The 22,449-nt window shown below is 40.1% G+C and overlaps 1 protein-coding gene across 1 annotated transcript in view; it reads right to left on the bottom strand.

Annotated features, from left to right (window-relative positions):
* Nucleotides 1–22,449, bottom strand: part of ADAMTSL1 (ADAMTS like 1) — a 368,021-nt gene that overhangs the window by 333,291 nt on the left and 12,281 nt on the right. Inside the window, exon 2 of the mRNA XM_081151642.1 lies at nucleotides 4,000–4,127. Coding sequence (XP_081007768.1) covers nucleotides 4,000–4,127 — 128 coding nt within the window. The remainder of the gene's footprint in view (nucleotides 1–3,999; nucleotides 4,128–22,449) is intronic.

The following is a 22,449-nucleotide window of genomic DNA, read 5'->3' as shown; positions in this document are numbered from 1 at the left end:
CCCTTTGGAATAATGTCATAATCTTACTTTTTTAGGCACCTCCATAGTGCGGTGATTTTTATCTTTTGTGTATCCAATAATTTTATTCAACACAAAAATTTTTTATTCAATTCAAAATTTATTAACTTTTAAAAAGTGCTTTCATATTTTCTAGGTAGGCTGTTTTTTGCTCTTTGGGTATATGTGAAGTTGACAAGCCCTTCATCTAATCCATTGGGATTTAACAGAATATTTATATTTTAATGTATTAATTTATTAATCCATACTATTAACTAATATGCAGATTAATTTGGCATTTCAGAAAGTTAAAAAAGGTCATAAAATACCTTTAAATCTTCTTCAGCCACCAATGCAATGGTTTGACATCACATTTAAGAGCATCCAGCTATCTGACCCATTGCCATTTCAGATAAGGAGCAGTTTCCCCCTTTGACCTCGGTCTTGGCATAGACCTGCTACAGTGGTATATATCACATCAAAACACACTGTTCTTAAGAGCCTTATGCATCTGGAAATCCTTACGGGCAGAACTAAATTAACTGGCTGAAGACAAACCTAGAGCTCTCAGAGACAGATCTTCAGTATCAAATTTTTAAAAATATGCTTAACTAATTTAGGTTGAAGAAGGACTGTTTCCACTAAAGAACACACACTAGGTAGGTCAACTAGAAAAATGAATTTGCTGAAACTATTATTTCAGAGTATTTAGTGGGAAAGGGGAAGAAGAAGCAGCTCTTCCAGTATTGGGTACATTATTTAATTCACTTGAAATAAAATAAAGAACCATCATAAAGTACAAGTAGGTATAATCTGTTTTCTAATTTAAAAATAAGGTAAAAGCAGACATTATGTACCACTTGGTGATACAAGATTAGCAAGAGCTGAATCAGCAGAGTTACACAGTAAAACATAATGCTACAGAAATTAGTAAATGCTGTAGATATGTTTACACAGTGCCTTCCTTTAGTGCTCAAACCAGGTTGTAGGTAAAGATGATTATCAATGCTCCAGTACCAGAAGCGGAAAATCAAGCACTGCTTACTTTCTGGGACCCTCAGAAAAACGATGGGGAGAAGCCAAGGAAAGATTTCTGCTCAGTATCTCCCTGGGTCAGTGGTTTCCCCCCAGCATTAGGCACTGCCCGTTGAGAGTGAAGGATTTAATATTTAATGCTTGTCTGTATTTTCACTGCTTTGCCTCCACTGTTTTTTTTTTTTTTTAATCCCTGTATACATCAAACAATCACTCAGAGAATATGTTCTCTGCCTAGAAGGTTAACCAAGCCACCTTACAAGCTCCCTATCCATCAGGAAACATAACTAACTCCAGAAGTTGAGTAGTTATCTATTCAATAATACTGGGTATTTTAGCTCTCTTTACAGTTCTATCATGTTGGGAATAGAATAATTATTAGCTGATAGACTTAAAAATATTAGGACTAAATGTGACCTAAGAGAGCATATGACCAGGGCTAAGAAATTGGCCTGGCAGGTTAATTCAGCAGGTGGATGGGATTTATTTGGGCTGAATTTGAATGCTTACCAATAGGCTACTACACACACATTCCAGTCACCTGCTGGGGGAGGGGGGTCTAAGAACACATACATTCATAGCCTCTGATCTTTCCTAAGAGTATAAGGTGACTGAATTGAATTCAGCTGCCTAAATCTAAGGTAGAGGAGATGAGAGAAAAACCATTAAGTTTGTTAGCCTTAAAAAAATAAAAAAGAAAGCCATAGACCATCCATGGTAGAGTGTAAAAGTGTTCCCGACCCTTCACCCTCCCTACATGGCATGCTTTTCTATGTAACAATTTTGGTTTCTCACTTTGACTCTAGGCTTGGCCAGGTGACTTACTTTGGCCAATGTGCATGTTTAAAAAATCATAACAGGATTATGTATCTGTGCTCCAGCACATATTTTGACACCATTCTTCAATAGGGCTGTGTGGTGAGGTCAGTATGTGCTCAGCTGTATTGTTCTGGTTCTCTTGAGAAAAATGACACACACTTCAATTCAGCCATTCAGTCTGTTCTTTTAATACTTCTTTATGTTCTTGCTAGATTTGGAAATACCAAGGGTTTGGAGGCTCCCCCCTTCATCAAGTCCCTAAAGAATGGGTGGTTCACTCCTCTCCCCATTTTATAGCTTCCTTTCTAGCCCAGTATGTATTTACTGAACGTATGTGAAAGTCAATTAGAGATATGTATTCTATACATTTATAATTTTAGAATTAATATTCTACTTTTGCAATTCACTATAAGTAGATGACAACTGATATCTTCCATAGTATTGTAATAAAAATCTTAACAACTGGAGTCTTAATTTACCACATGACAAAAATGGTATTTTTAAACCTCACATAACACCAATACTTGGTAAAACGCTGAATGACAGAATTTTACTTGTGATATTAATTTATTCCTTAAGTGGCTTCTTCTCAGCCTCTCACTCAATAAAAGATTCTCACAGTGTAACATTCACTGAGCCAACATGACAGTTCCCATGCATTTCTCACTAGCTTTGTGAGACACATGTTTTGGCTCATCCCTAAAGAACACTGAAGCACGCTAATTTGAAAGAACTGCATAATAGGGACATTCCAAATTTGTACATTTTGGCTTTACTGATGGATGTTTATTATCAGTTATGCCTCAGTGCTATCACCACGTAGCATTGTGCAGTGCAGATTTAGGACGTGTGCGATGTTCAAGATTAAGAGCATAGGTGAAGCACAAAAATGAAAGGTCTACTCTTATCAGCTTGGGGATCTGGTTTGATTATGAAGCTGGCCTCCAAAGAAGAGAAACAAACTTGGATACAATCCAACAGACCCATCTTCAGTGCAGACCCAAACATCAGAATAGCTAAATACCAGAATTGCTCTGGTTTCTTGCAAGACATGCCCTTTGGCTATTTTTTTCCAGGGTATACCACTGAGACCTGTGTCTGGAACCAAAATGGTCTAAAGTTATCAATACGCCCACTGAAGAAACATCTGTTGAACTCCTAATATCTGTCAGACCCTGGGCAGGCCTGGGGAATACAGAAGGAATGACTCAGACCCTGACTTCGAGAAGTCCTCACTCTTATTAGAATAAGTTGCCATTTTCCTAACCTTACATCTCACCACTTTCTGCAGTTTATGAAAAGTCTAGAAGTATCAGAGGTGTATATTTTTTTCTTCTTTTGTTTCATGTTTTATAATATGCAATAATTTTGATCAAACCACTTACTTGCCACATATAACACTTTTCACTGCGAAATAAAATCTTTCATTGAAAAATATTACCAGGGTACTTTAAATTTTATAGTTTGGAGAAAAATCTAGTCATAGACCACACAACTCAAGAAGTAGCTATGAACTACTATAAGTAAAGCCTTTCCACTGAAACACCTTAGGCCTTTTCTTTGCAGCTGAGAAACCATTAGTTAACCACTCTCATTTCCACCTTTGTCATCACTTTCACTCTTCATGCTCCGATTCCCACTGCATGTCCATTCTTCCAAATCTTCTTACAATCCAAACCCATCCTTCATTAAACTGAATGACCTTAGGAAACTTTTGGTCATTCTAACATCTAAAAAAACTTGCCATTCATTGGCAAAGGACTTGGTAACATTGGAATCCAACATGAACCTTATTAATGTTCATACTGTTGTTATTGGTGTCTCCATAATTGTTAGCATGGTTCAAAAAGTATAATATATTATGGAGCTAAAGGTACTAGATCCATTTCTATTAATAAGTTCTCCTAGTTCTAACATGAAAACACATAACAAAATTTGCTTGGTAAAGGACAAATTCTATATAGCTTAATACATGAGTATATCAACATCTAGCTGAAGATAGACATTTTAATTACATGTACCTTCCTTTCATTCCTTCATCTGGATTTGATTGCAACAAAGTGCTCTGCATAACCCCAACCACAAGAGTCGGTCGCGAACCTGCTACCTCGGCACCTTACAAAAGCCCCTGGTGGGGACAGGACTTACTTGCTGCTGAGACAGCGCCTTAGTGAATAGGAGGCCCCTCCACCGCAGGTGCGTGAACACTCGCTCCATGAGCCCCAGGCGTCCCACAGGCTGTCCCTGTCCTCCTCAGAGCGAGTTGTCCTGGAGCTCTGTGAGAAACAAGAGGGTGGTCAGTATCACGTCCCCAGTGAACCTTGAGACACATGTCCTAAGATGGTGGTGGCCTATCTGACCATGGTGGGCTTTCCGGGGCTGAAAGCATGCATCGGATCCTTTCTAATTTAATAAGGTATATATGTCAGGGGAAAAAAATATTTAAGCTTAAAGACCCTGGGCAATGACTAAAGGGGGCAAGGGATTGCACTAAGAGAGCAAATGGAAAAGGGGGCCAAAAACAGGAATCTGGGTGAGTGGAAGGTAAATTGCAATAAAGTCACAGTTTTGGCCAGAGTTCATGCGTCTACTCTTTGTCTCTTAGTGAAGAGAAATTTCACTCTCAGGGATGCTCCTGCTCTGAGGAGCTCGACATGTGCATACCAGTACTGCCTTTCCGAACAACGTTTTATGCAACTGACAATTCTCAGTTTTCAGATTTGCTCATTAAAGTAACTGCATGGAGTAACTTCAGTAGAGATTGGCTTTAGACAGCTCGACACGCTTGTTACTGCCAGGCTTCCCAGTGGAAACTGCATTTACTGTAAGGAAAGTCATTATGTACAGACATGATGTTGAGCTTCACGTTTCTTATACAGAAGAGCCAAAGATAAAATCTACACCATAGTTAACAGAACAGGCTCTGGAGTTAGAAACTGTCTGGTTTGGATATGGATTCTGTTTTTTACTCTGTGTCCTGGAACAATTACCTTAATACCTCCTCACACTTCAATTTCTCATTCTATAGAATAGAAATAGAAATAATGTTTTAACGATGCTATCTCACCTGCACACACACACCATATAGAAGGACTAGCTAAATGAACTTAGCTTAGGAATAGTTTCAGAGTAAAGTAGTAACAAGTATTACCTGTAATCACTATGTTATTATCAATTGAGACTATCTCATATATGTATTTATATAGTTATATTAGTCTTCTGGGTTGCAATAACAAAATATCAGACTGGCTAGCTTAAAAACAACAGAAATTAATTTTCTCAGAGTTTGGGGAGCTAAAAGTCTGAGGCCAGGGTGCCAGCATGGTTAGTCCCTGGTGAGAGCTCTCCCCTTGGGCTGCAGAAGGCTGCCTTCTCACTGTGTGCTCACATCATCTCCGCTTGGAGTTTGCAAGGAAAGAGTGTAAACTCGCTGGTGTCTCTTCTGATGAGGGCTCTAATCCTATCATGAGGGCCCCACCCTCATGACCTCATCTAACACTAATTACCTCCCAAAGGCCCCATCTCCAAATATTATCGTATCATAGAATGGGGAGGTGGTGGGGGGAATGGGACACAACTCAATCCTTAGCAATAGTTCCACAAATAGTTAATATAAATTGTGGCCAAGTTATTTCACTGGATAAAGTAAAAGTGATAGCTGAGCATTTAAGGTGATATTTTCTCATGTCAATCAAAGACATACATACGACAAATAATAAATTTTAAAACTATATTTGTAAAAAACAATCCCTTAAGAAAAGGCGCATGTTAGGCAATATGACAACCTCATGTTCTGTTTTCTCCCTGAAGAGAGAGCACAGGCAGTGAAGAATACCAGGGAAGCATGGGACAGGAGCGACGCTAGGGTAATTGCTCACAAAGCATGTGAAAACTTGAGATGATATAAGGCAAGTGCGAGCATATAGTAGGCTCACAAACGGTAGCTCTTATTAGCATTTCTAAATTACTTTCTCATGCCCTACCTAGGATGTATCATCCAAACAGGAGTGGACTCTGGAAAAGAAAAGAACATCCTCTCGTCCCCAGAAAGCTATTTATTTTGCAGTAATAGATTCTTTATAAATCAGTTGCTATGGGGCTCAGCTGTCAAACTGATGACTTCTTGGAAGTTTTAAAACTGGTACAAATTGTCAGAAACCTGGCCTCAGAGCGCTGTACCAAGGGTTGGCTAATCAGTGCATGTTTTATTTAGATTCTTAAGTCATTTGAAAGGGCAGAGGGATAGAGAGTGGCTGAGAACAGGGAGTGTGGGCCTGCTTAGCCCAGGGTGGAACACTGGCCCCAGGGTGCCCTAGCTGAGGCCTCTTTACAATTCAGGTGGTTTTCCTATCATAAAATGGGGGTGATGAAGATGCCCACATCACTGAGACATAATGAGGGTTAAAATAGTTAATATGTAAAAAGCACACAAAGTGGAAACAACCCAAATGTCATGGGTAGGTGAATGAATAAACAAGCTGTGGTATAAACGTATACTGGAATATCATTCAACCTTAAAAAAGGGAGTTCTGACACATGCTACAACATGATTGAAGTTTTGTTCACATTAGGCTAAGTGAAATAAGACCAACACTAAAGACAAATATTGTATGACTCCACTTATATGAGGTACCTAGAGCAGTCAAACTCATAGAGACAAGAGTTAGAATGGCCAGGGGCTGGAGACAGGAAGAAAGGAGATGGACACAGAGTTTCAGTTTGAGGAGATAAAAATAATTCTGGAGATAGAGGGTCTTGATGGATGCACAACAATGTGAATATACTTAATGCCACTGAACTATACACAACATGATTAAAATGGTAACCTTCATATTACGCATATTATACCATAATAAAAAAGTAAGTACAGACATACGTTTCAAAAAGCTCATAGAGACTAAATAATAAACACTGCATAAGCATTAGATGCTATTATGGCTAACATTATTATTTAAAGTTACTTATTAACATCATTTATAAACATACAGACCCAGAAAGGTTCCAGGAGGTATACTGAGACGGTAAAAGTGTTTTTCTTTCTTTTTTTTCCTGTTGAGTTCAGTTGAGACACTGCACTCTTAAAGGTGTCATCTCCCTGAAAACCCTGACTCCCACAGCAGAACCTCCCAGTGACCTGCACATTGCTTGGCCTGGTAATACGACCTGCCAGTAGTTTGAGGTGGCACAGAATGGGTAACAGAAACACACTGGTTATTACAAAGCCCGTCCTTTCTAAAGGAAGTATTTATTGAGGTTTAGGATTAATAAAGTCAGTCTCTAATCATGGCAATGTGGGGTACTCTGTTTCCAGAGCTTAATTAAATAGTGAGACCAAAAAGCTCTTTGCCATTGAAGTAGACCAAGCCTCTTCTCCATACACCCATTAAATTCTTCCTCAGATATTAAAAAAGTTCAAACTGCATCTCCTGGCTCCCTTGCTGTTTGCGATGTGTAACTGGACGATGGTTCTGTTGAGAGAGTACTTGCCTGACGCAGTAACTATCTGTGTGACAGACACACATTGTATAATCCAGTTTCTTTCATTTTATTAAAATTAAATATTACTGAGATGAAAACCAGCATCACAAATGCTGGGATTCGTGAAGTAATTAAAATGAACAGGATGAGTGATACTATCCAATTACTACAACTGTAAAAAAAAAAAAAATTCCACATGAGGCTTTCCCATGTGAACTTCATTTCCATGTGAGATAAGAACACCAGAATGCCAAATCCTGGGGCGGCGTGTTAGGGGGCGTTCTCTCCGGCTGTTCTGTGGATATGATACTTAGGAAATAATGTATAATTGAGATTTTGTTTCTCTAGAGGGGCAAATTGTTTTGATTTCAGTGCGAAAGTGGCTTGATTTTTTTTCACACCCTGTTTAAAGAGGCACTACAATGGCTCTAAGGTGAGCTCTCACTGCCTAAACATCTCACCTCATCACAAGTCACAAGTTGCAACACAACTAGACTTACCAAGTGCCCACACTTCTCTAAAAGAGATTGTACACTAACCCAGAAGTGAGTCATGGACCTATTTCTCGAACTGGAACTAACAATTCCTTTCAACTGAATCCATGTTCAATGTTAGAGAATGTAAATTGATTTTCCTCTTCTTTAACTGTGCCAGATTTTTACATCTATAACCCAGAATGACATTTCAGTAATGCCTTTCAGATCATTTAACACCTAACAGACAATAGTGGGGTGAAGGCCTTGGGCAAGGTTGAGGGGGTCAATAAGGGAAAAAAAGGGGACATCTGTAATACTTTCAATAATACAGACGAATTAAAAAAAAATAAAAGTACTTGCTTATTACAGTTTTTAAAAGGGCCTTCGATATAAACAATGCTTGTGGCTCTCCAGGTGGGACACATGCTTGTTTCTCTCTTTCTTTGGAATGTGCAGTCCTCTTCATTCTACAGTAGCATTTTTTAAAAGTGTGAATTTTGAATTGCATCGAATCCTTCCCTTGAGTTATTCAATTTAGAAAAAGTCTATTTCTAGATTTTGGGTCTCACGTGATGATCTTTGAATGTATCACTGATGACGACTTCTAAATCTACTACTTGCTAAAAACTCAACGACCCAGTTCCATCCATTCATTGCCCCTGGTCACTTAAGTGGCTCTACCCCTCAGCCAGTGCCAACTGCATGCAATATACAGGCATGCCTCGTTTTATTGTGCTTTCATTGCCCTTCACAGATGTGGGGTTTTTTTGCAAATGGAAGACAAGACCCTCCACCAGCAAGAAGATTACAACTTACTTTATCGCCATATCCCCTTTATTGCTATGGTCTGGAACTGAACCTGCAATATCTCGGAGGTATGCCTGTAGATTGTGGCCACAGGTCATTAAATACCTCCTAGGAATATTAGAAGAAGATTAAAAGAGCTTCTCTAAATCCACCAACCTCAGAATGGTGTCATTTTCTCACTATTACTGGCTTATCTAAATGTGGTTTTCATCTGATAGTTTTGTGGTTGATTTCAGAGCCAAATGCAGCAACCAAGTCTCAGGTGATCAACTTCAAGCCTGACAGCTACAAGTAGTTAAACACTTTGAGTAATGACATGCAGCAATAGTTTCCCTGCACCTCACTGCCCAGCAGACACTTAACCTTAGAATGACCTCCTATGAGCCACTTTATCCAGAAACCGCTTTCACTGGAACCTGGACAGGTTATCAAGGACTTATGAAAGATGTTGTAGGATGAAGCACAAATTAGCAATAAAAAGACTCTAGAGTTATATCTGCTTAGGCATACACACACACATACGCAGAGTACTTGGAAAATATTTTTTCCAAATGTAAGAAGAGGTCAAGCTATATAGAACTAAATGAAAACGAAAGTAGGTGCTGAGGAAATGGATGATAGGTTTTGTAAAATTGAAATCATACAACGGATGAAGTTATGTTATAAGCAAAGTGTTTTTCAGACATCAACAGATCCTCAAAGGTAGCAAATGGATTATGGGACGAGGCAAAGAACGGTTCTCACTGTTTCAAGATCAGCAAGAAGGCACTTGCGTCTCTGGTTTTTCTCTCCTCCCAGACAGACAGCATTTAGCTTAAGCCATCTGGAGCTGTGTATGTGACTGTATAAAATGGATGTCACACACCTCTAAATTAAAAAGAGGGGCGAGTCCTCCGGTGATGAGAGAACCGTGTTTCCTGTGGTGTGCCCATGCAGAGTGGAGAAATCTACACACAGAAACATCCTGTCCACGGACCAAGTTTTGGAAATGAATTTGCAGATTCCATTTTTAGTTCCCCTACACACATCGGGTCTCTATAAATCTTATCTAATCCTTGGCTTCTATAACAACTTGGAAGACTGGTTCTGCCGCCAACTGTACGTGGCAGGGGTTGTGATTCCCTGCTCCTGAGAGCTTACAGACGTTAAGCAGTAACTGGGCTCTTGTAAAAGTCCATTAGCGTTTTGATGTACTTTCTTAAAGAGCAGAGTGTGTGTGGATACTGAGGCATGAGCCTTCCCAGATATTTGCTGCTGGCTTTGCTGGGGAAATTCGGATCATCTGGTTCTTATCACAGCTGCACTGCTGGGGGATATGATGAACTGCCAGTGACACAGCGCACGGTCTTTCAGAGGCCACTGCCTGAAGCCTGTCCCCTGCTACTGAGGAGAAAAGTCAATCCTGTAACATGGTGTAAAAGCTATCTGGGCAAGGAAGGCCTTTTGGGTACCTGTCTTCCTTTTCCTTTCACTGTGTCTACACACACACACACACACACACACACACACACACACACACGGGCACACCCCTTTCATGTTCCTGTTAGGGAGCCTATTTTGCACCTAAACCTGGAGGGTTGGTGAGGAGGGAAAAATGCTGGGATTTACTAAGTATCTATGTGCCAGGAAGTGTGCCAGAATTTACACAAATGATCATATGTAATATTCACAATGAGCCGTGTCAAGTTAGAAATTTTTCCCCTTGCTTTACAAATAAGAGGACCGAGGCTCACAGAAGTTGAACAACCAGCATCTTGGCGCAGGAGAAAGGGCACAGTCTGGGAGTTGGACAGACTTTACTAGTCATACACTAGTGAACTTGACTTAGGCACACTGTCAGATCTCTTTGAGCCAGTTTCTTCATCTGTAAAATGGGGACACTGATACTTTTCTTACTAGGGTGAGAGATTATGAAGATTAACAGAGAGAACATATGTAAAGTACCTTGTGGAGTTTCTGGCACGTTAGTGTTCATTGTTTTATCTCTCTACTCATGCTACAAATGCACATACATATGCACATACGCACATGTGCGCACATGCACACACACACCGCCTGCTACACAGCTAGTACCTGGTAGAGCCAGGTTTTTAATACATATCTGACAATCCTTTGTGCCGCTCAGCTTCAAATTTTCACCTTCCTTTGCATTTTAAACAGTATTTATCAGTGCATAATTTTTTTTATAGAACAACTACTAACGTTGCTGCTTTTCTTTTAAAAAATTACTTTGTCCTGAGAATTCTTTCCCAATCTAGGAATGACAACTTGGAAATGGAATTAAGACAGCTTCATAATTTTTTAGAAAACCAAAACCTGAGTCAGCTCAATGTCAAATGCTTCAGTAAGATTTTCACTTCAGAATGATGATAACTTGATTTTCCTATATTTTATCCAAGGGCAAGGCTGGATTACAGCTCATCTGGGGACTGCTGAGAAACCACTGGGTATCTGGAGAGCTCCACCAGAACGTAATTTCACAGCCAGTGGGATTAAAACCAGTAATTGCTAATATGAGCAAACATTAGTATTCAGGAAATTTGCAACTGGTAGTGGACTGTTTTGAGTCAGCTTATCTCAAGGAAAGGCATAGTAAAATATTCTATCACTGTCAGTTTCTGTTACTCTAAAAGCTAAACTTAGGCAATAGAAATACTCTGCTGTGTTGTAATACTAATAGGATATTAATATAAATATCAGTATGCATTTTTTCTCACAGAGATTTCAAACTCTAAGTTTGGATGAAAACATATGTATACATATGCATATATGTGTATACATATACACAGTTGTGTGTGGGGTATATCTTACAGACTATTTATCTATCTATCATCTATTGATACTGGAAGATTTAGAGATTTTATACTAGAAATAGACTGTCAGCCTGGTTTTCCTTTTCCAATATAGTAATTTGCTTGATAATAACAACAATAACAGCTGAACTCATAAACCCAGGGGCTGCTCAATTAGAAGGTTGAAACCAGTATTTCCACTGCTTTCACAAAGGAAAATTGTACAATAGGAGAACTGTATCCTGTAGAAACTGCAATAATTTTTAACAATCACTTATTCCCAATTTAGCTCCTACTACCTCTTTTTTATTTTTCATTTTTTGTTTTGTTTCTAATTTAGTGACCTGTGTGGCTGGTGATCATGAGGGATATGAGAGCCCAGAGAAGGAACTTGGGGAAAAATACTGAAGCTCCTACTATCTTAATAATTTGCTCAATCTGCAGTCATCTGATATTGCATCCATGCATTATTAATTTACAAGATTTAGTACAGAATGAAACTTAGAACAAGACTTTGTATAAAGTCTTAGAATAAAACTTAGAATAATCTCAGATTATCATTGTATGTAACAAATATCTTCCCAGTTAAGCTGCAAACTCCTTGAGGGAAGGGATGATGTTTCCTGTTTTTGAGCTCCCTACAGTTATCACTGCAATAATTCCTATGCATGTCATTTAAAAGAAGATAAAGAGATCTGGACAAATACAGGGTGGGACACAGTTGTGCACACACAAAACACAGAGTTCATTCTTGTATTATTATTAATTAATTATTGTATTATTTTCCATATGGACAACTATAACCTACTTTTGCCCCACGTTGCATATAATAGATGGTGAAATGCTTTGGAAGTTTGTCGTTTATTTCTCAAAAATGTAGAGAGGATGTGGAATAAGCATGGGGCTGTGGTGGGGTGAGGGAGGTAAAAAAAAAGAGGGAGAGCGGGCAGGAGAGGCCTCTCTCTAGTTATTTACAATTTCCAAGTAGTTTCAAGTTCTGGGGCTTTCTTCTGTACTCCAATTCTGATATGTCTCACCAACCCCCTCTTTCTTACTAGGAGATAAATTGTGTCCAAAAGCAATAGTTCTCTCAATGACCATATCTCTGGATCTTCAATAGATAACACTTCCCTCTAGTTTTACCCTGTAGCTGTAGCTGTAGCAGCCGCTTGACAACTGAAACAGTTTTACAGGTTTTGCAGTTTGGCAGGAAATCATTTGGAGGATTTACTTTGGTCCTAATACTTTCCCTTCATCAATGTGAAACAAATCACCAAGACTCCCAGGAACCCAGAAGCACCGTGCTCGCCTCGGGTAGACTCACGCTGATCATCAACAGGTCTCTTCAGCATCTACACCCAGCTAAGCGCTCTGCTGCGGGAAGCCTTGTAAGTAGGGCCCGGATGGCAGCCAGGAAGCTGACTTGCTGCTTTGAAATGATTGTCCCCCATCCAGGTTTACCATTTTGAACAGCTCCTTCTTTGATTCTCAGTGTCTACTAGTAACTGTCTATCAGTTCCAGAGCTTGCTCTGCCTCTCGGCTTACAGGAGGACCTGTTTGTTGCTTTCTCATGAATGTTAAGGTCTAATACCTCAATGCTTATGTTTCTGTTTCTGCTCACTCCCCTGAGTCCATCCTGGTGCTGTTTGGAAGATTGATAATTTAATGGGGGAAGTAAGATAAAGATAAACAACATATTTGACTGCTCCATAGCCTCTACCTTTAATCAGAAACCAAGTCTCATAAACTTCACTTTGAAAAGATTCTCTCTCCCATCCCCACCCTCTCCATCCTTACTTTCACTGCCTTAATTCTGATTCTAGGATTTCATGCCTGGCATTTTGCAATAGGTTTTTCCATCTGGTTTTTTGACCTTCAGCTTCTCCTCCCACAAGTCTGTTCTCCACATTGCTGCCAGTTATCTTTCTAGAAGACAGAGCTAAACTGCTCACTCCCTAACAGACCTCTATGGTTTACTCCCTATAGCTGGTAGCACTGAGTAATGGATTCGGATGGGCTATGAGGACTCAGAAACTGTGCAACGCTTGGGCGTATGTGTTATTATAGTATTTCTGAAAAGAGGAGTCATAGCTTTCATCAGATTTTCCAAAAAAGGTTAAGAACAACTGAGTATAGGTTAAAGTCCAAATTATTAGTGTGGCATACGACACCCTTCCTAACCGGCCCTGAAATCAACGTTCTAGACTCATTTCTGCTGCTCCTGATCACCCATGTCCTGTATACTCCAGTGACTGGGTACTGCTTAGCAAAGCAGCCTGCATGGGGACCTCTGATATTCTGTTCATGACCCTGCTATTGCCTAGATTTCCTTCCTCTCCATCTTCCTCGCATCCTTTTCCTTTCTTTGACTTGTGTGCTCCTGCTTCTGCTTTAAGATGCAGCTGCAAAGTCATCTAGTGAAACATTCTCTAATCTACAGGTAGAATCAATCACTGCCTCTCCTGTGTATTTTGAGCTAGGGCTTTATACACATGGCTGTTTTAGAATTTGTCAGCCATTGTACTGTAGTTACTTGTTTACACATCTATCCCCAGGAATAAACTGTGTGTTTCTTAGGGGCCATGACAAAGAAGTCCTCAGTGCCTTATAGAGCACCAGCTATGTAATCAGTCCCAGTGCATGGTCACTGAGTGAATAATCCACGCAGGCAGGCTAGAGCAAGCTGTAGTTGAGCATCTAATTCATAACTGCTGTCAGCTTTCACTCTCGAGAGTTCCCATGCATTCGGATTTTCTGAAGACAGAAAGGGGATATAGATAGATATAGATACAGATATGCAGATAGATACAGACTATATAAGAATGGGACTGGAAGAGAAAAAATCAGACCCATGAAATCAAAACATCAGATTTTTGCTTATTTACATCTTTTTATTCCAGCTTTAAATTTGCCCAAATGTTTAAAGCTGAAAGATGATTATTAACCTGTCACATCTTGCCTTAATCTAGCCTAACCCAAGTCCTAGATGTCTATCTGCCAGGGAGCCCTCCTCACTGAGTAAACAATAGTCAGTTATTCTGCGACACTCAGGAAGCACGTGGAGAGGAGTGTGCTGCCACTGGGAGGGGAGGCAGATAGGTGGGTGAGGGGGCCCCGACTTAAGGCCATAGGCTGCTACCAATAAAAAAAGTGAAGATGATTATCAAACCCTATTTCCATGAATGCGAAAAATAAGTATAGAACAGATCATCATAGATCACAGAAAAAATTAATGCTGAACAGAATTAATCAGGAAAAAACTACTAGAAACAAATTTTGATACAGGCTTTAAAGTAAAGGTTCTGGACTGGAGAGAATATATTTTCATTAGATTCCATGTGAAAATAAATCTAAAAAATAAAATCATAGTGCTCTGATGTTTAAAAGAAATTAACAGAGGCAAAAAATTGACACAAGCTGGAAGATAGGGTCTATGTGATGTTCAGCCTTATACCCTTAATGTCTAACGCAGGGCATGATACAGAGATTATTGCTCAGTGAATGTTTAGTGTTTAACTTATTTTCTTGTGTGAGCACTTTTAAAATGTTTCATTGAGTGGACATGGATAATATTGACGGCAAAAACTTCTAAACAGGGACATAGACTGAGGATGGGGACTTGGCCATTATGAGATTTTAGGCCACTGAGTTCTCTGGGCCTCAATTCAGTCTCTTCCACAAGAAGGAATTTTTGGCCTGATGTTTTCCTAAGACATCCTTAGCCACAAAAAGTCTATGATTCTAAATTACCCTGTCTCATTAAAGCATGTTAACAGATAAGTTTCTAACCTGTGAAATGACACATGAACATTTGCTTGATTTAACTCATAGGGTTGGTGTAATGATTATTTTAAAAATAAAAGTGCTAAAATATGAAAGGGTTGACAGTACAACTGCTAAATGAAATTCAAGTGGAGATGATCCTATTGCTTCAGTTATAAGAATTGTTTAATTAAAAAGTAATTCTTGAAACAAAGAACCTCTACTGGGACTCTTTCTTTACTAATACAATTATCAGCATCCAGAAGCCCTGTCAAATGTTAGGGACTTCCGAATAAAAAAGAAATGCTAAATTATACTCTGTACTTTTTATTGATAAATGCATGCTATTTAAATCTTTGAAAATTGGTAAATACTTATAAGCAAAAGTTTACCAAATGATAAATGAAAGTTCACTTACATGATGTTTTTCCAATTCTGTATTGGCTTACTCCCTCCCTATGTAAGTGTTAAGGAAGAATGTTTTTGTCTTCTTATGATGTTTCTCTAATAGTTACATCAATAATTTTCATGACATAATTTCCTTTTTTCTCAATCCTCATCTGAGGATATAATTTTATTGATTTTTAGAGAGAGCAGAATGGAGAAAGAAACATAGAGGTGAGAAAGAAACATCGATTGGCTGCCTCCTGTATGTGCCCCAACCAGGGATTGAACCTACAACCCAGGTATGTGCCCTGACTGGGAATGGAACTGGCAACCTTTTGGTGTATGGGATGACACTCCAACCAACTGAGCCACCTGGCCAGGGCCATGATGTAATTTCTTTTGTACCAAAACAGAAACTCTTGTGTTATGGTTCTTCACTGGTAAAACTTATAGTGGTTATTTTTTTTAAAATATTCAGATTTCCAGATATATTTTCAAACTATTAAGTCTTTTCTCAGTAACGATTGAGGGCACGGCCTTGGTTTGCCTTGGTAGTATAGCTTTTGCTGTAACATTCCCTAGTTAAATTATTTTTTATTTCACAAATATAATAGGCTACAATTTTTTCTTTAATACTGTACAGCATAGATTTAGTATAAGTTCCTTATTTTAAAACACTACAAGAAAGACTTTGGCTTTCTAAAAATAACCACTTATCTTTCTTGGCCAATTATAATTTTTCATCATTACTGTAAACAGTCCAGATCTACTTGTATTGGGATGGGAAATAATATTGGTGATTAGAGACATATGTACCAGTCATCTCATTCTATCTCCCAGTCAAGTTCATGAAAGTATATTTTTGAACTTGCTAAATTTCCTGCACTGTTAGCATTTTAAAATTGAAAATATTATTCAGTATTGTACATATGAAGTGATACCACCTTCCATTCATTCGTAAATTAAATGACAATGTTAAGGAGCTCTTAGTGAAACCACTTATTAAATGTTCATTAGTATATGAAATGAAATACTTTCTTTTGATTATTGTGAGACCTTCTCTGACCCTCAATCCTTGATAAAGTAGAAGTAAATACTGTTTCAGAATTTATAAATTTATAAATTTAATTTTTGCTTTCAAGTGCAAGCATCTTGAGTCTCTCATCTTTTTGTTTTTAACAAGAAAAAAAATCTTTTTTTCTTACAGAATGACTCAGTATTATTTAATGGTAGAAATGATATTTCTGTGCATCGCATTAACCATGTCCAGCAATAAGAAAAGTTAACTGACTGCTGTTTGAAGCAATGTTATAATCGCTGAGATGGCTCAGGAATATATTGAAATGAATCTTGGCCACAGACAATATCGAGATCCCTGAGGCACACCACAGGCGACTTTTTTAAAGCCTGTTTTGTAATAAGCAGAGAAAGCGAAGGTGCTAAATCATGGTTTACTACCCCACTTGCCTCCCAGCCCCTCTGTCTCTGGTGCTGGGCCTCAGAAATCAATTTCACACCCGGCTGCTATCAGCATTCTTTGAGCTGTTAAGAAGGAAGCACCTTCTCCTCTCTTTATTAAAACCAAGCTCACTTTTCTCTCACAGCTCCCGCTTTGTGTTTCCCTGCCTTTACTTTCCACTTTGTCAGTGGTGAGAGTTAACCTGTCTCCTGCCCCCTTCCTTTCGCCTCTAAACTTCTTAAAAGGCTAATCCACGTCCACTGCACCCACACTTCCTTAATGCCCCAAACTCCCCAGAGCTTTGCAATCTGGCTCCTGCCCTACCGCTTGAGTGACACGGTTCCTCTGAAATTCACCAGGACCCTGTCATTCACCACATCCTATGACCTTCCTTAGGGTGCTTCCCCGGCTTCTCCGGCAGTAACTACTGGCCGGTTCCACCCCTGCCTTTCCTTAGTCATCCCGACTGGTAAATGCTGCGGCGCTCAACCTTCTGTCCTTGGGTCCCTCTTCCTCTCTACTGTCCTGCTGACCTTGTCTGTGCCCCCCCCCCCAGCTAGAACTCTTCTCTTTGTAGATGATACACAAAACACCTCTACCCCAATCTTCAGGCTTCTATCTCCACTCACCTGAACGACTTGTTAGCACCTTCAACTCAATAAGTCCAAAAACAAACTCAATATTTGGGTCTCCAATCTATTAGGAGTCCTTTCTTTAAAATAGTTATAAATGTATAAACGTTTCTAGAAAACATTTCCCCTCCCTCAGACCTCTCTGTCCCCCAGCTTACCCTACCCCATCCATCCACACACACCTACCCAGGCCTGTACTACACACTGTATTTTACTTCTGCAATGTATGTCCTTCCTGCTCCCTCTTTTCCATTCCATCTGCTGCCCTAAACTAGACTCTTCTACATGATACAGAACCGGTATCCCCCCTGCTTCCAGTTCTAGCCAGGTAAGTTCCTCCGTAGCACAGCTCTCAGTGTGTCAAGACAGCTTAGATAAGGTTAGACTGGCGGTCTGGGATGGGGGTTCCAGTTGAGGGACTGGTCCCCGAGTAGACTGACAGCTGAAGCTAATGAAGGCTTTGGAGCAGGGCATGATATGGTTGGAGTTTTACAGTATTCAAAGTACTTGCACCTATTCATTTGCTCCTCATGATATCCCTATGAAACACAGCAGGTTTCTGGGAATTTTAGAAAAAAGGGACTAGTAAGGTTGGGGGATGCGGCGGTGCTGTAAGGGATAAGAGAACATCCATCTTACAACCACTTCCCCAACAGGAAAGAGGAATTCAGAATCTCAGTACATCTAATGAAGTAGGTGGGACAGGGAGCGGTTAGTCAGTCAGGCATCCGGACAGGAATGAAACTCAGCTGTCTGAGGAAAGCAGGGGGAAATGAGACCAAAATTTCAATCTGACACAATCACCACGCACAAAAAAGAAAATAAAGAAAATAAAAGATTAGATGACTAGTATTTGCAGAAGACTGGACACCCTCAGGATATCTGTTTTGTTTTGTTTTGTTTCTTCAAGCCAGGCTTGGAAAGGTTCTGATTCCTACATTGTATAAAATGTGCATGGTTCCTATTTTGGAATAAAAAGTTTATACATTTAAATGGCTGGTAGATTATACCTCAGGTTACATTACATCCTATTATCTGGAAGAGTTCCGGGTCCCTTTGTGAATGCTACCTAACAAATCGGATAATCATCTTCACATTAGGCACTGTGATCCCCCCGCCTCTCTCTCTCACGCGAGCACACACACACACACACACACACACACACTTAAAATTTACTGAGTTATCGGAACTGGTATAGTAGCATTTCTATTTTAAGAAAAAAGGGCTCCTGGTTTTCTTGCTTGCTTTGAGGTGGGAAGGGTTCTATAAATCATCCTCAAAGATGAGATAAATCCCTAACAGATGAGAGGTGTTTAGACTCCTTTAAATATTCAATTAGATTAGTTGTTATCAACTGTGGCTACATGCTCTAATTACCTGGGAACTCAAGGAAAATTGGCAATGTCTGGGCCTCCCCTGTGGGACAGAGGTTGATGGCTGCCCAGACATTTTTAGTTCCAAGTTCTAAAGATGATTTTGATGCAGAGGACAGTTAGAACCCTGAATTAGACAACAGTTCTGAGTGAATTCACAGGATGACTCTTTTGAACCAGCCTTTATCTGCTTAGAATCCCTGACTACAACGGGCTTCTGACCCACACCCCCGCCCCACACCCACGCGGATTATAAAGAAAGCCCAGTTTTTCTTCCCAGCCCCTTTCTTTGCAGTTGTATGGGAAGCTTCGGTGACCAGGCAAAGCTATCAGCTGCCTTGAATCTGGGAAGATAACAGATTGGTTTCTGGGAATGAGATAGAGGAATTTCAGGCTGTAGGAGGGGAGTAATAATAACTGCTGATGTTTATTGGGCACTTGCTACGTGTGTGAGCTATTGTGCTAAGTATGTTGCATGACTCGTTTTATTAAATTTCACAATAATCCTTTGAGGTAGATGCTATTATTGGTCCCTGGTTTGCAGACAAGGAAACTGAGACACAAAGTTTACAGTGGTGGAGCCAGGATCTGAGTCCAGGCAGTCTGGCTCAAGAGTTCCTGCTCTTAACAACCACACCAGTAACTTTCTCAACCTGGCGTCTATCAGAATCACCTGGAGAGCTAATAAAGTACACGGGCCCAGGCTGGCTGAAGTAGGAGGAGCCTGGGCCTTCATAATTTTAACAAGTGCTCAGTTGGTTCTAATACTGACCAAAAATGGGAAATTACTGCATTATAATATATGGAGAGAGCAAAAGTAAGTTTACCGTTATTTGTATAGAAAATAATAATTAATAATAATACAAGAATAAATTATTTGCATAGTTATAACTGTAAATCTACTTTTACTCACCCACATATTGCTTGGAGATAAGCAAGCCTTATACACACACACACACACACACACACACACACACACACAAAAGGAGGTCCTGGGCAAGGAGGTTTTGAATTTGGTATGGTACAGACCGGAAGTAAGGTAAATAAGCTCAATGTATGAATCAGCAAATGTTGCAGATTTGCAAACAAAGGCAGAAACCATCTGCCTCAGCAGATGGTGAATGGCCAGAAGGAGGGAGGAGAGAAGTCCAGAAATCATATTTCTGCGTCTGAATCTCAAGCCTACCTTTGCTCCCATCAGTTAGATATGGGGAAGACCCTGACACAGTATTTCACAGAATCCAAGATGCCACAGAATGAAGTCACGTTACTTTATGTAGCATGAAGAATAACAAAAGCCATCCATTAAACTGTGACCTGCTATCAATTATAAGATGCATCCCAGCCTCTAAAATAAAATAAAAATGTGTGTATCTTAGGGTCGAGGAAATACGGTACAAGCAGTGAACTCTAATGAACTTGGTTCTGAAACTGTGGAAATCACTCAGCACGTTGGGGAGGCTCCTGCTGACAGAGTCCAAATAACATAGTTCCAGCAACATGGAAAATAGTCTGTACTGCATATTTTGATATGATTTGTTTGCTAAGAAAATTGAATACACATACACTAAAGTAGAGGAATTCACACCGCCCTTTAGGCTTTGGTACTCAGATTTCTTATCTGTGAAATGGGTTGTGGTGAGGCTTATCTGAGGTACCGTCGATAAACAAATAGCTCAGTACTTGGCACATAGGAGAAGACTGAGAATCACACTTTTCCCCCTTCACTGAGCCTGAAGGGATTTTTATGTTGTGTGCAGTCAATTTGGGGGAAGGAGGAAGGAGAGTTAAAGTGGTAGGTGTCCAAAATTAGAATGAAAGTCAGAAGGACCATATGATTTCAAACATAAATACCTGTTTGATGCTGTTCCAAAGCAAATGTACTTTATGAGGTGAGGCCAGGCTATAATCAATTTTGTCCTAATGCTGAGTAAAGAGCTACGTGCACACTGGAGACTATTCGTAATTAGGAGATGAAGAAATAATGGACCCACAGGAGTCCAGTGCCTGATTAAAAATCTGACCGTAGCATTTGGATTCATAAAGAAAAATATGTAAAATATATATGTGACATTTAACTCACACTTTCTTTAATAAAACTTATCAATTATTTTTTGGGGTCACACTGTATTCTTAATATAAAACAATAAATTTATGAATTTTAGATATGGCTTGATTATTTCCTGAAGACCACAGTTAATATTTATTTAAAATATATCTTGCCCAGCTGGGAGTGGCTCAGCAGTTGAGCGTCGACCTAGGATCCCAGTGATCAGGGTTCGATTCCCGGTCAGGGCACATGCCCAGGTTGGGGCTCGATCCCCGGTCGGGGTCGTGCAGGAGGCAGCCGATCAATAACTCTCTCTATATATCTTTATTGATTTCAGAAAGAGGAAGGGAAAGGGAGAAAGATAGAAACATCAATGATGAGTCATCGATTGGCTGCCTCCTGCACGACCCTACTAGGGATCAAACCCGCAACCCAGGTATGTGCCCTGACTGGGAATCAAACTGTGATCTCCTGGACTATAGGTTGATGCTCAACCACTGAGCCATGCCGGCCAGGCCACAGTTAATATTTAATCAGGGCATATAACTTGCACTGAGGCCCTTCATGCTGCATCTTTTATTGGCGTTTCAGCTGCTTTCAAAGGGAGCTTCACATGTGCAGCCCATATTAGATAATGCGGATGGAGCGCTGCGAGATTTAGGGCAGACATTTGCTGGCTTCCCATGGAAAGAGTCATAACTGGGACATGAATCTGAAGGGCTGAACGGGGCACTGCTTGGTGAGAAAACAGATAGATAAACAATCACGGGAAAACACTGCATTCTTTGATCCCAATATTTGCTCAAGGTCCCAAAATGACTCCATGCTACAGGCTCAGTGTTACAGGAGGGTGGCAAAGCTTTCAAAAAGCCCAGGGGTGCTCATCTGAAACAGCCAGTATTTTGAAAGGTTCACTGCGAGGGACTAAAAGGTTAAGTCACACTGTGTAGCAATCTCTTTAGAAGGGTTGGGCCTGTGAGAGAGTGACAGGAAGTTCCTAACCTTTTAGGATACTGATACATTTGCTGCTCCAGAGGCTGCTAGGATTTGGGCAAAGGGTGGGGGCGGGGGGGGGGCAGAGCTCTAACTATAGGTCAGAATTTTGAACAAGGAGGCCTTCAGGAAAAGTATTCACTAGGTCACCGTTCATTCAGCAAACACTGGAGCACCTACTCAGTGCAGGCTACAGGCTGTATGCCGAGCAGCGGGGCCTAAAGAGCCCAGCACACAGCTGGCGTTTTAAGTCTCTGAGGCTGCCAGATGGAACACGGAGGGATTTTTCCTGCACAGAACTCTGTAGCCTTCCATATGGATGCGTGTCCCCTAGTTTCCATCCCTGCTGCTGCCTTCAGGGTGCCTCACCAGGAGAGGAGCAATCAGC

The sequence above is a fragment of the Miniopterus schreibersii genome (genome assembly GCF_964146895.1).
Source record: "Miniopterus schreibersii genome assembly, chromosome: 11".
Classification (NCBI taxonomy): Eukaryota; Metazoa; Chordata; class Mammalia; order Chiroptera; family Miniopteridae; genus Miniopterus; species Miniopterus schreibersii.
The sequence above is the reverse complement of the archived record's forward strand: the minus strand, read 5'-3'. Positions and strand labels throughout refer to the sequence as shown.